The sequence below is a fragment of the Cyphomyrmex costatus genome, unplaced genomic scaffold (genome assembly GCF_001594065.2).
Source record: "Cyphomyrmex costatus isolate MS0001 unplaced genomic scaffold, Ccosl1.0 scaffold5, whole genome shotgun sequence".
NCBI classification, from domain to species: domain Eukaryota; kingdom Metazoa; phylum Arthropoda; class Insecta; order Hymenoptera; family Formicidae; genus Cyphomyrmex; species Cyphomyrmex costatus.
In genome coordinates, this window is record NW_017279267.1 from 1,183,289 (window position 1) to 1,198,401 (window position 15,113).

Genomic DNA, 15,113 nt, shown 5'->3' on the forward strand with positions numbered 1-15,113 from the left:
AAAAGAAAAGAAAATATTGTCCACATAGTCTTATATGTCTGTTTTTTTCTCGTATAACAAGTAATCTATTTGGAGGCTATTCTGGTCATATTTAAGTACATGTGTAGGTTTATACTCTCTTAAATTTTCCCTAATTGTTTATTTTTTCCCTCAGGTAGCCATGAATGATTCACTCGGCTAAAGCAACCAGCACGGGAGTTTCTCCGATTTCGAGATACCGAGAGAGACTCTGAAAATCAATCGAGATGGGTGAGCTTCTAGGATCCGCGAGTTTCCTTCACCTCGGCGATATTGTTAGCCTCTACGCCGAGGGAAATGTATCCGGGTTTCTTTCCACGTTGGGGTAAGTGAAAGATGAAAAAAAAATAGAATTTCTAACTAAGGGAATTAGATATATATTTTAGAAAAAACGTTTGTGTTATTATTTAATCTCGCTGCAATGCGGTAATAACTTCTTTAGCCATCATTTCCTACGAATATTTTCATACTTTGCACGAGAAAACGACGGCAAAAACCTTTGTTTGATGTTTACTCTTTTGGTAAAAGAGCCAAACATTATACGTTTACGTACAGAGAAACATCAAAGACAAACCGTGGCAGCGAATTGCATGCAATCGATGATAACTTTTAGAAGAATTCTTTTCCTTTTAGTTAAAGAAGAGTTTTAATTAAAAATTTACGTTTTACGTGGCATATGATGGATTAAATGAAATTTGTTGGCATAATTCATCGTTTTTATACTTTATAGCGGAATATTATAAAAATCAAGACAGTTTTTGGTAAATTTTTGCAAAATTTTTTCTACTCTAAATTTATAATTATATTTTTTATACTTATATTTTTGCACGCAAAAATTTGTTTACGCATTATTATTATTATTATTTTATACAGAAATGTATTAAATGAATTAAACTTAAAGTTCTCTGTATAATCACATTATCAAATAACAGAAATTACATTACGTGTTTCTCACGTAGCTTCGAGTGTATCGGTTCCTTATATATCTTAATAGTTCGTCAGCATCAGGCAGCTTCAAAAGCCAAATATTTTGTAGAATTTAGATCTCATATATTCCAAGCACGATGAGCTGATGACCTTAGACATTTATCTATTTGGACTGTTGCATCCTCTATTCGAGGTATCTATCAAACTGATATCATATATTTCCGTGATTCTCTGTATCACTTTGTGGTCTCAAGTACTAGTTATAAGATGAAAGTTACAGGTCGAAGTTTCTTAAATCGTATCGCTGTGATGTTCAATACATATTAACACTGTTTATTAATAATATTGAGGATGAAGAAATATATTGGATATCGACGTTTTATGTTGTGTGTGTGAAAGGTGAAAGTTAACGTTTTCTAATAATGTGACATCTTTCTAGTTATTTATGCAAAATAATTTTTATAATTAATTTTTATATAATATATGTTTATTAATAATAATTTTTGAAAAATATGTAAAGAAAGTATATAACAAAAAAAAAAAGTATATAACATTTTTTAAGACTAATATAATATAATGGGAAAAAATATAACAGCATAAAACAAAACATGATGGAAGAAATAAAATAAGAGAATAAAATTTATCCTGTTTTGATGAAATAATGAGTTAATTGCACACTGTTATCATGCATTAGTAAATTATCATTGTTTTATATTATAATCATAATACCTAATGTATTGCTACTGTTGATTGAAAACAATAATAACATCGTACAATTATGTTACACGTTTTATGCTTATGCAATTTTACGTGCGATTCTAGCAAAGTTTGTAGTAGATTCGTATCAAAATGCTTTTTTTTCTCACGCAACAAGTGCTGCACATAGAAGAGATTGTATTCGCTTACACTGTTTATTTGTCACGCACTGCTTCAGGAAGACTGCGCACTTATATATATGTGTTATATGTTCTAAAGTCAGCTCATATATTAACGGAAGAAAACTTTATTCCAGATGCGTAAATATCTCTTTCCCAGATTTCTTCTTACATTAGTGATTAAATAAAAAATATAATAGTTAAAAATAGCAGTCAAGAAGAATTATGATTATTTTAAGAAAATTGTTTTGATAAAGAACTTTGAATTATTAAAGAATTTTACATTGGTATACATACATTGGCATGCTGATGAGATTGTGATTTTTAATTAATTTAATTAAACTGTAACTTAACATAATTACAGTATAATTATAGTATAATCCGATGATTTATTGTAATCTATTAAAGTTGGAAATTGAAACAAATATTGTGTGTGATTCGCTATAAAATTTCAACAAAAAAATATTGATTTGGTTTGTTTGTAGTTTAAGTTGATAATTTCGTATATATTTATATGTAACACTAAAAAATTCTTTTGTTGTACGTCTATACACTCTCTAAATTCCCTGAAGTAAAATCTCACTTTAAAAGAATTAAAAATACTGCCACTATTGAAAAAGAGTGAAAAATTTGCAGTCTTGTGAATATGAGTGATAGATTTCCACTCTTTTTTTTTAATTGACATGTCACACTTCTAAAGATTGATTCCAAAAAAGGGAGTGAAATTATTTTATTTTACGTAAGAGTAAATCTCTAAGAAAAAGAGTAAAAATTTGCCATTATTATTCAAGAGTTAAAATTTTTTACTCTTTTAATAGTGGCACTATTTTAACTCTTTTGAAGCGAGATTTCACTCCAAGAAATTTAGAGATCATAATGATTTTATAAAAATTTATAAGGGAAGGGAAAGTGTATTTATCGCGTCAAACACGTTATAGAAATTCTATGAAATTTTTGATGAGAAATTGCATCTGGTCTTTTCAAGTTTTTTTTCCATGTGTGTGAGTCAATTACAGTTTGACATCTTTGACGGACGTCCACCTGCTCGCCAGTGATTTTATGGAAATTTACAACGTTAACTATACATATCGCGTGCAGAAGTTTCGTCTTACTCGCTTAGAGGTCGGTGTCTAAGGGTGTAAAGTTTCTTCCGCATTTATACTTGAGAGAACAGCGTTAAAACGAGAGCCGCGCGAAGGTCCCACGTCAATATGGGTTCCGCAAGCAAGGCGTATTATTAAATTCGCACCTGCGTATAAGGCCTCGCGATCGATGAGCAATTATTTTATCCGACTTTAGCAGCATCGTCGTGGATGTGTATTACCCGCGCACTGATGAACCCGACGTCACACGGATGCCGGGTAATAAGGCGGGATCGCTCTTTGTGTAATCCCCGACGTTGTCACCGAGCCCGCGTACTCAACTGCGCAGATTTCTCTCAAAAGGGTACGCGCGGCGTTAAAATACCTACGAGCCGATATCCTCAATCTTGCCTTGATTACGAACCGGATAAAATAAACGATCGGAGAGCGCGCGCGAGGGAATACGCGACGGCCGTAATGAACGTTGATTTTGCATCGATTACTGCTAATATGAATATAACGACCGCCGCCGGCGGAATAGCGCAATCCGCGCGATCTTTTCTCTCTCTTGTTGACGGCTGCTACTTACGAGGTTTGTTTAAAAGCGTACCGGAAAATTGCTTTTTTTAGCAGCTAAAAAAGCGATTCTGCATACATCGTTTAGCAAACATTTGTACAGTCGGAGTATTTTAGTTTGACCGACGCGTGCTGGTTGGCCATGAAAACAGCGAGCTGGTTTAGCCAGCGCTTTAAAACGATACTAAACACGATGCTTTGTTATTATCCGCCAGAGTATATGCAAATATCCGATAATAAACATTTTCTAGAAATGATTATCGTTAAAGATGTAAGCGAGCATTAGATATCTCTTCTCTTGATACTCGCTGATTCATATTTTTGTTGATTTCCACGTAAGCGGAAAGGATTAAAGATATATAAATCATAATATTCTGGTATTTCTCTTATATTATAATTAGTCTGCATTTTCGTCGCGACAATTCTTTTTTAAATTTATCTACATAGATCAGAGTGATGTGCAAGCAGGTCGCATGCGGCCCACCTTATTTAAATTTTCTGCAGGTTGTCGGGGGGTCCATAGTCAAAAATATTAAATTATATTTTCAATTTTATGCGAACAAAATTAATATTATGTAGTGCAAAAAATTTTGCCTATTTCTAAAAATAATCTTCTAAGAATGACCCTTAAAAAAATTGCGCATCATTGATCTAGAAGAGGTTTGCGTAATTGTATGCACAGCTGAAACTGATGAATCGACCACGTGTCTAATGTGGAGGATGCGTGATCGATTTTTCTGAGCGTATGTTTACGCGGCCATGCAATCCATGCGAAATAGACCTTTGACCCATTTGAGACGCTGTTTTTATTTCTTTCAATTCTGTTGTTGTCGTCGACTATTACGCAACCGCTTATTTGAAGATGTCTCCTTTGATTGATAATTCCACGAACGTCTCTTTTTGATAGATAATAGACAGATGATGTTAATACTGCAAATCAAAGTGTATATAATAAGTGCTTTTCATATATACTCGTACATGTACTCTCAAAAACTTTAGAGTGAATCTCACTCTGAAAAGTAAAATTTTACTCTTAAAGATTGAAAATTTAATCTTTTTAAAAAGATTTGATTCAATTTTTACTGTTCAGAATGCGAGATGCCACTCCAAAGAATTTAAACAGTGATTTTTTTCCACGTAAAAGTAACACTATTACATGTTTGAATGTATGAATCCAGTTTTACATGCAATATAGTGTGTTATTTTTGTACGAAAAAATAAATCACATATGAAGGCACTTATTATACACATTTGTATTTGCAGTGAAATTAACACGTTGAGTGGTGGACACCGATGATCGCCGTCTGACTTTTCAGTGATTTTGATAATAACTAGTGATCAGTGAATCTTCTAATATTTGTAAAAAAAAGTTTTTTATAATATAAAATTTTAAATAACATAAATAGTTGGATAACAACGTAAAGAGTATAATAAAAATGCATAATTCAGCACACTATACATTCATAAAAATATATTCTTATTTAAAAATTATGCGCTTCGTGGGGTTATCGTGTTCAAATCGTGAACTGCACAGTTCACATTGACATTCTAAGAATAGATTTGGACACGGAGATAACCTGCGAAACGCATAATTTCTGAATAGAAAGTGCCCGTGATAGCCTCAAAAATATTATTTCTATTTAATCATATTTTTTTATCATCCTATGCTTATGATAATAAAACGTTCTATTATATTCTGTACAGTAGGACATATAAAACTCACTAATCAGATGTGTGTTAAGCTGTAATCATACTAATGATTACGCGATTGTGATTGGTAATTACTTTGCAGTCAGAGCAAAGCAGTCACCGATTGCTAATTGATTGAAAATTAATCGTCAATTATAATCGCGCAATTGCTAGTGTGATTGCGTTTTAGTAATCATTGTAATGGTCATTGAGGAAAGAGCGAGTTACTATTATATTTAAATAAATATAATAATTATTAATTATTATATAGTATATAGATTTTAATGTATCTCACTTATAGATTTGATTTTTCACTGATTCTGATAGAAGTAATATGTAACATGCCGCCGACGTTACATAAAAATTCAAGCATTCAAGAGTGACGTAAGGGAATAAATGACAAAAAAGGGAAAAAGAAAGAAGGACCTTTTGTATAATAGATCACGTAGAAGGCCGTCGTGTGTCTCTCGAAATCATGAGTGTATATTTTCGGATGCGTGACAGACAAAACTCATTCACGAATTCTCGTAACTTGCGGCTGTTTTGCATGGATTTTTAGAAGCCTCGTTCATACCTTACTGTTGTTTGATGCTGAAATACTCGTGGTAAAATATCCTCTCGACGGAAGAAGTAGCAGCAGAGCATCCATCCATTAAGCGTCTTTCAACATTATATCACGGAAATAGGTCGCACACGCTTTCGCCCTAAATTGCTTGACATGCTCTTTCATGAATGAATGTCGCGCTTAAAATCTTATTGGTTTTATGTTTAGGAGCGAACTTGGAATATCGTTCTCTGGCCGATTTTTTCTCGTTTAATATCTACAGAAAAGCTATAATATATAATTTCGTATTTACCTTTGTATAAAAAAAAATTTTATCAATTTTATAGAGTACTGTTAAAATCCTCCACGATTATTTGAAAATAATATCGTACAATATTTACACAGTAAATTTATATATCTTGTAACAAAATTGTCGCACTTTATAGAAATATTTGTAAAAATAAAAATCGTTTTTGTTCTGACTGAGGTTTTTTGTTATTTTACATACAAATCTTCAATAAAGATTTGTATGTACAAAAAAGTTTTATCTATTTTTCTTTTAATTTCTTGTGAAAATATTCATTATTTTCATATTTATTACTTTGATTACTGGAGTTGTTCTTGTTTTTAAAAAAGGATATAATCTCTCTCTTTGTGTGGATTCTTGTACCGTTTTACTGTGCTTTTCAATTATAGATAACATCGACATCAAAGCTTGTTTATACGCTTCTATGTTTTAATGGTATTTTTATTGATCACGGCTGTTTCCTTAAACGCTTAGAATTACCGTGATCGCGCACGCAAGGATCGCATATGCAAACATGCGACAAGGGACGCGTTGCGTGCCGCCTTTCAATTTTCTAATTACCGCGTTCCATTACAACGTGATGTAGGTACGAAATTGATTTAGACGAGAGGCCGTGAGTTTCGATACTAGCCGTGGTCCTCGGCCGATTCTACGTTAATGAAAGGGCACTTAATTTGTGACTCAATAAATGCATCGGCGCGTAAAATCATTGGTAATGAATGTCGCGGCTACTCGTGGAGCGTATCCGTTTTATTTTGAGGATTTAACGACAATGATGACAGGACTATTTCCAGAAGCACGATTATAGCCGTGATGAGATTGCTCTTATTCTCTGGCGAGCAGGTCGGAATCTCATTAAATCTCCGCATTATGTTACACGCCGCAGCTGATGTTGTAGAATTTTTAGATTAGGTACTATTATAGTCTTGAAACTTTTTTGAGTTTCTTTATAATAAACAATCCTTTATTATATTCTTAATTCAATACTAGATTTTATTGTGCTTTTATTATATTGTAATCTTAAAGATAGGAAGTGACTAACTTCTTTCCGTGAAATCGTGCTCCATGATAAGACTTCTATTTATCTTGTCTCTTTTCCAATCACTGTCTTTGTTTAATTCGTATTTTTTTCTAGAATTTTTAAAAAATTCATTTAATCTTTATTTTTGATATTAGTAGACGTCATTTATATTTTTTAAAATTATGATTATTTTAAAAAATATAAATGACGTCTTTTAATATCAATTGCTTATTATGCTTTAGATAACGGTGATCTGTTTTCTTAAATCATATAATTTTTCCTTGAGTAAGATTTGTTAATTCATTATTTTATTGTATTATTTGCTTCAAAATATGTGATAATTTAGTGCCACTACAGTAAATTTTCTGTCTTGTAAAGATTAAATGAAGATCTATCTAGAGGCTCAGCTCTTAGTAATTCATAATGAATGAATCTTCAATTCGCTGTATTGTAATCTTACTTATTCGTATTCCGTTCGTATCGTTGCTAAATGAAGTTTGATTGAGAAGAAAAGTGTTTCTCAACTCTGCTCGTATGTAATAAGTTTGAGGTGTCACAGATTGCAATGGATTTAGAGAACGAAACTTTGTGTAGAGAAGCACAGTTAAATTTCTCATAAATCATCCAAGTTGGCACGTGGCCGTGGGTTGTAATAATTTAAAGATTAATAGTTTGCGCGCGATCGATGTGTCATCCGCGATCAAAACTCGTAAAGATGGCATTCCCGAGCTAATAGCGTCACGTCGACACGCGCAACATACACACTTAGAATTTTATGTGTCTAAGGATTTGTAAATTTTTACGAATCGTTGGCGGTTTGCCATTATTGTTAACAAAATTGTCAAGTATAGCTTGTGCAAGTTATGCAAGATCAATTTCTAAAGATGACACTCGCGAGCTTCCATGCACTTCAACTGTTTCATACTCAGTAGAATTATGGATGTAATAGATATAAAACTGCGCATTCCCTGAGCTTAGCATGTGTGTTCCGTTAAAACGAATGGAACATATTAGCATCTCTTTTTAACTTGATACTTTAGAGAGAGAAAGAGCTACATTGTTACATATCAAAGGAACAATGGTAACTCCTTGAGTTAAATAACATTTTGCTATTTTTAAATTCCATGTGTGTCAAAATGTAAATCAATCTATTTTTGTACCTATTTAGTTTCAAAGTAAACAACATCTATATTAACATATACATATTTCACTTAATTAGCAAATATAAATAAAAATGTAAAGAAACATGAATAATGTAAGTAATAAATTACATTATATAAATAATGTAAATAATAAATTTAGATCAAATTTAATACATTTTTTAAAATTGATCTAACAATATAAATAACGCCAATATGAGCCAACACAACTTGTTCGTGTGTATTAAAAATCTGTTTATTAAAATCTATACATGTATACGTTTTAAATTAAATTGTTATTTTAATTCCATTGTTTTAATCGAATTAACAACCAAAATCAGTAGAAGCAGTGGTTAACAGAGATAATTACAGATAACTCAAATTAAGAAGCATATAATTCAAAATTATGAATTGAACAATGGTGTACCTCATTCTTTCTAAACCGATAGTAATAATAAATTTATAAAAATGCACAGTCTATATTCTTATTAAGTTTATGGGTTAGAATCAAGATCTTTTTATATATAATACTATGCTCTATGCTTTTTATATACTGTCAGTACATAATGTAACCTATAAAATAATTCTCAGATATTAGTTGCTCAACTGTGGCTGTCGTGGATGAATTTATAATAATCGTTAATTCGTATTGTCACTTCAACGCCTAAACCAGTTTATTCCAGAACTCGTTATGATTGTGCCTTTTGACGTGTGAACGCGCCATAAATCAGCGTCATACCGCCGGTATAATAATTCCAGGATGCGTGTAATACGGCCGTCGCTCGACATGAGTTTGCGGCATTTACGTTTATTCAGAATGCCAGCATTTAGCAGCATTATGTTGTTTCGTATGCACATTTGTTACGAGCCGACGACTCGCTACATAATACAATAATTTCGTATACTGTTCATGAAAGAGAAGACATCGCGATGCGTGATAAAACAAGATTCACGAATTGTGTAGAAATACTTGTAAGAATCGCGCTATTTTAGAATACAATTGTTTCAGACTATCCTCACAGACATTTAATGCTAGCCAATACTGAAAGACAGTAATTAATTATTTATTTTAAGTTTTAAAAGCATATTGTTGTTCAATACTTTTTTTTTTAGTACTTTAAACGAGCAATTAATTACTGCCTTTTAGTAATAAATTAGCTAGTATTAAATCGGCTAGTATTAGATTTTTGTAAGAGCGTCTCGCGTTGTGAAAATGTAACAATCTCGTGGCATTGTCTATGCCAAAGAAGCGACGCGCGAAATTAATCTGTAACATCCGCAAAATTTACTCGAATTTCACGAGATTGATACAGGTCGAATGCAGATAACGTGATACGCGATTTGTGTACGTATATTACATGCCCGTCACAGGCGATTTCGATGTTGTTGACAGAACAACTAATTCCCGTTTCTCTCATGACGTAACATCTCCGATTCCACGTGCACCTGTCACTCGCGTTGGTCGCGGTGACAACCGATGCGGTAACTTGCCGCGGATGAAAGGGCTGTTAATTAATGCCTGCGCGAGCGATGTTGTGATGCTTGTAAAAACACCGGCAGAGTCAGGCGCGAAAATGATTACTTGCGAAGTCGTCTCGTAAATTTGCGGGTTTAATTTTCCGAGCGTAAGGTGCTTTTATCGATCAGCAGATGGCGCGTATATATTTTGGGCTCTGTCGCTCCATCTTGCTTCTTTCCCGGCTTCATATAAGTATTTTAACGTTATATCGGATACTGATAAAAAGGAGCTCTCACATATTATTATGTATTATTATGTACGTGCTATAAATAAATAATTTTCAAGCGATGAGCTATCTGTGCATTATTTGGCGTTTTTATTGCCGCTTCAGCATCGCGATGATGATAGAAATGTTTATTAACGGCTTAGGTAGATTTATAAATGCTCGTGCTAATTTGTGGTTTATAATTTAGTGTTCTAATCTTCTAATTGTATGCAAACGCACGTAATTATTTAGACGTAAATTGGTTGCATTACACATTTATTTATTCGTGGTAGAAACCCAAATTATTTGAATTACTATAGGCAAAAATTTTACTCATTTGAATACGTGATTGGAAGTTTATCGATAATAAATGAATCATGAATAATCAGTCGCGAATACATTTTCTGTTATTTTGAAATGCTGATTTTAATATTAATTACATTTTGAATTTATGAGAGATGCTGTTTCTCGTTTCGCCTCTGCGAGCAATTATGCGTTTAAATTTACGGAGAGTTTTCAATTTTTTATACATATTCATTGGTAACTTTAACAGGGATGTTTTGAATTAAAATCGCGAGAACGTCGCATGTATCTCGATCGCCTAAAGGCCTAAAGAATTTATATATTTTTATATTTGCAATTTTGTTCACGCCTGAGTTGCTCGCCTTCCGCTTCATTTCTGATACTTCAACAACAAACACAGCAACAACTTCATGACAACGGCGATCCTCTTGTAATCCCAGCTGCACTCGATCCAGAGTAGCAACGGTGACACGGCGTCGCTAGAAATAACAATATCGGATTTTATACATGTGTACGTGTGTGTTATCCTATAGTCGTCATAGCGCCTTCTGATCTAAATAATATTCCGAGTTATATGCCCTCTTTGGAAGCCGCATCTCGTCTGCTGGAACCAGCTATTTTCTTTTTTTTAACTCTTCCTGCTCTCGTGCTACGTTCAAATATTATTCTTCCGTTGAAATAATTACGACGTCTCTTGCAGCTTTGTTTTCAATGGCTTTGTCACTCACGCAGACGTTAAATCGCGCTACGGTATTTCAAGGCCGATGAGTATTTCCACGTGGTATATTAATATTCGCGATATTGCGGTTACAAATAAATTTCTTGAAGAAGGTGGCAAAGAAAAAGCAAGGCAGAACCATCAGAGGCATTTTTATGTTATATACAAAATTTGTGATATAGACATTTGCATATATCGCTCATTTGCTACAACAAGAACACAACTAAAAAAAAAACGAAGTTTTTGAGGAAAAAATTTGAATGTTTTGAATATTTGAATCATTAAAATTTTGTAACATTTATTTTAAAATGCAATTTTGATATAATAATTGTAGAGAAGTAAAAGCATGTTTTTTTCTCTAAGTTTTTATTCTTTTTCTGTAAGTAATTTAAAATTATTTCTGAGTCATGTCATTGTTGTAGGAAATAAGCGATATATATGCATGCTGTCACGTAACGATTTAAATACTTAAATCTAAATCGTTTTTAAATTGTTATCCACACATTCAAAAATCATTTTAAAAATCTTAAAAAAAAGATCTTTACTATATACAAAGAGATAAGATAAAATAACATCTTTTAAAATAAATTGTTTCATTGATATCGTATTTGCCATCGCAATTTACTTTCGAAGTTCCGCTTTTTCTCAAGAATTCTAAGGAGAATGATGTTACTCGCGTAAAAGTTTAAAAATTAAGTATCTTGGATATCTCTCTCGCGCTAGATAGCTATGATTACGTAAGACGGAACAAATTCGTGTTTTATTTGCCGCGGCGGCGGCTTCAGAAACGTAAAGCAGCATTAATCATGACAGTATGTAAAGCGCTGCCGTTAATCACGCTAAGTACACACGTATTTGCGGCCATGTGCCATAGACAGGTATGACGATACACGGGAGTTCTCTCGCTGTGTTTGCACACCAAATGGATGAAGATTCTTCGGTGTGCTCTGATTTTATCGTACAATTCATCTATTGTTTCGGCAGCTCCGCTGCCAGGAGGTCGCCTAAAGTGCTCTATTATCCGACACCTTCCCTTCAATGCGAAAACGATCAATAAATCATTGGACGAACAAGAAAATCAGTCACAATTAATTGAAGCAGTCTCGCGAGAAGCACTTATGCAATTATTTTTGTTTTAAATGAATTTAAAGTTATATATGAATACTCTATGAAATTTTACCGCGAGCTTTGTGCTTGAAATTTTTATACTCTATTAGATTCGCTATTAATTTTACTGGAAAAGGCAAGTGGAAAAAGAATGTGTAACGTTATTTGTATCATGCTGGTGCTTTCCACGTAAATGAAGTTAATATTGAAATATGAAATTTATTTGACGTTCTTTGAAAGAGAATTTTTATGTTTTATTGACTTCTGTTTATTTATGTAACTTTATGAGAGAATTATATTCTTCCACATCTGTCTCTTTTATTAAAATGTCAAGGATTATCTAACGTATGTTATTTCTCTTATGTAAATTATGGATTTACAATTAGATGAGATGTGAATTGTAAATAACATTCCCGTTGATTTCAACTCATGAGAAGCTTACCTTCGTTGTGAGAAACCTAATCGCAATCTTGTTAACACAAGTTAGAGAAGCTTATATTTACGCATACTTAGTGGCGGTTAACAAACAACATTTTCAATGGTTTGTCAGAAAAAGGTATTAATTTTAAAACGCAGTTTTCAACTGGACGAGGAAAATACGGCTAGACGACTTATGGATGTTAGCACCAAACAATTAGTGCGGATGTATGCAGCACGATAAAGACTATGATTTATATTCTGAAAATATATCTTTATATGCGCGCGGCTTACAATACATATTTAATTAATAAAATGTTAATCGACATGATATTTAGCCCAGGTCCGTTATCTTAATTATTAGCTTAAACTCAGATAAGCTTGCGATGATATCTCGATTTGTACTCGAGATTGAGTTGCAATCCCCGAGCATGTGATGGTTGCAAGCTACGCTTTTCATGCTGTTATTTCTCAGCGACGTCGTATACATTGCATTTCTGTGTAAAAATGCATACTTAATCCGACATTTATAATTATTTACCTTGAGTTTTTGCGCGATCATATTATGCAAGATATGGGATCATTCTACGTCCTATTAATGCGAGATAGTTGAATCAATAGTTCGCTTGGTGTCTGCTGAGTTGCGATCACACCTTTGTCTCACTGCAAAATGACGCGTTCTACTTCGACACTTCTATTGTAAACTTTTTTTTCCCGCGGAACGTTACACGAAATCGCATACGCAATACATATAGCGTACAATATAAAAATTGCAAAATTCACCAACAATGATTGTGATGTGCTTAGTTTTTATGCAATAATTGTAATAAAATTTGACGATCGTGACAGATAAAAACAGGGAGAAATAGAAAAAAATATACGTAATTTTTTTACTTTTATTTTAGGTGTCTACATTTTTATAGCAGCACGGAAACACTACTTTTATGGCAATTTTTCGTACACGATTACGTATACGATATAAAAGCTTCTCTTCTCCTCTTTTTCTATCTATCTATCTCCCGTTTTTACGCAATGCTTTAAAGCTGCCAGGCAAGATAAGCCAGGATCTGCCTCAATATCGACCTATAGGTCGCTGTTTCGCTCTATCTGGAACTGCATTTATTTAACGGTGGCTCGTTTGCAATGTCGGTATTGCATAGTTGTAAAGCCGAAGGTGTAGTTATATTATGTCTGTTTCACGCTGGAACTTCGTATATTATCAGTGTTACGTGACATATAATATATTAGTGTGATATGATTAGACTAGTCACTGCAAAAAAATAAAAAGCACAAAGTTAATGCGTGATAAATATTCAAAGAATATTTCTTTTACGATATTTTTATAGCACAATCGTATATTAATAATAGCTTTGCTTTTCGAAAAAAGATAAATAAATTTATTTACCTTATTTTTTGAAACTAGCGATTTTATAAAATAATTTACTTATTGTTTTAAAATGGTTATTATATTACACCATATGCATATTTATTAGTTTAACAATATTATTTTCAGGCTGGTCGATGACAGGTGTGTAGTATGTCCTGAAGCTGGAGATTTGTCGAATCCACCGAAGAAATTCAGAGGTAATTCATATTTTTTAGATGTTTTTCTCTTTGCTTTTTGATCGATTTTTTTTTTAATTATTAATGGCAGCTTTTCTGATATCTTATTTTTTAAAATATCATTCGTTATTTCGCGAGAATTTAAGCAGATGATAAGAATGTATTGAAAATGTATCTAAATGTAATAAAATAAAAAATTATATTATAGATTTTTATATATTGTATTTGAAAGTAATACGTACAGAAGTTTATTAGTGCAATTTAGAATATTTTTTTAGATAAAAAATTGTTTTAATAAAAGATAGATATAAAAAATCAATTAAGATAAAATATTTATTTTTATACGAAATGTATATAATCCAATTCCAGTCATTTTTTTTACAGAGATTATACATCGGATATATCTGTAAAATGAACTCGAGAAATGTGTCAAACGATAACGAAATGTATTGATTTTTTTTTAGATTGTCTCTTTAAAATATGTCCTATGAATCGGTACTCCGCTCAAAAGCAATTCTGGAAAGCAGCAAAACAGAGTGCGAGTTCGGGCACGGATGCTATCTTACTCAAAAGACTTCACGTAAGTTGCGGAAGATGCTGTATTATTTAATTAATTTAGAATTAATTAAAGAGATTATAGAAAAAACTCAATTATACATACATATTTTTTTACATAGGTACTTTAAAATTGAAAATAGTACATTTGTTAACACGTGTTACTTTAAAGAATAACTAGGATGTATGATAATATGAACACTCTATACAGAGTACTTATAAGATACATATATAGATATCTAATCGGTTTTTAATTTTGTGACCTATTACTGATTATTTAATGGAATTTGTTATTATTTTCCTCGATTGTCATTTAATGAGATTTATCTTTCTCTCAGCATGCGGCTGAAATTGAGAAAAAGCAAAATGAGACTGAAAACAAGAAACTACTGGGCACAGTGGTTTCCTACGGTAATGTCATACAGGTAAGAAAATAAATCTTTTCTTCCTAGAAAAAAATGTCTTGTAAGTGAATTTATTTATTATTTTATTAAAGCATATCTCGAACGCTTTATGCTTGACCGCATATTCTTATAACGTAAAGTAAC

At 32.4% G+C, this 15,113-nt stretch overlaps 1 protein-coding gene across 1 annotated transcript in view; it reads left to right on the forward strand.

Annotated features, from left to right (window-relative positions):
• Positions 1-245: 245 nt before the first annotated feature.
• LOC108778461 (Inositol 1,4,5,-trisphosphate receptor) overlaps positions 246-15,113 on the forward strand; it is a 34,559-nt gene continuing 19,691 nt past the window's right edge. The window contains exons 1-4 of the mRNA XM_018545647.1: positions 246-343; positions 13,961-14,031; positions 14,475-14,590; positions 14,904-14,990. Coding sequence (XP_018401149.1) covers positions 246-343; positions 13,961-14,031; positions 14,475-14,590; positions 14,904-14,990 — 372 coding nt within the window. The remainder of the gene's footprint in view (positions 344-13,960; positions 14,032-14,474; positions 14,591-14,903; positions 14,991-15,113) is intronic.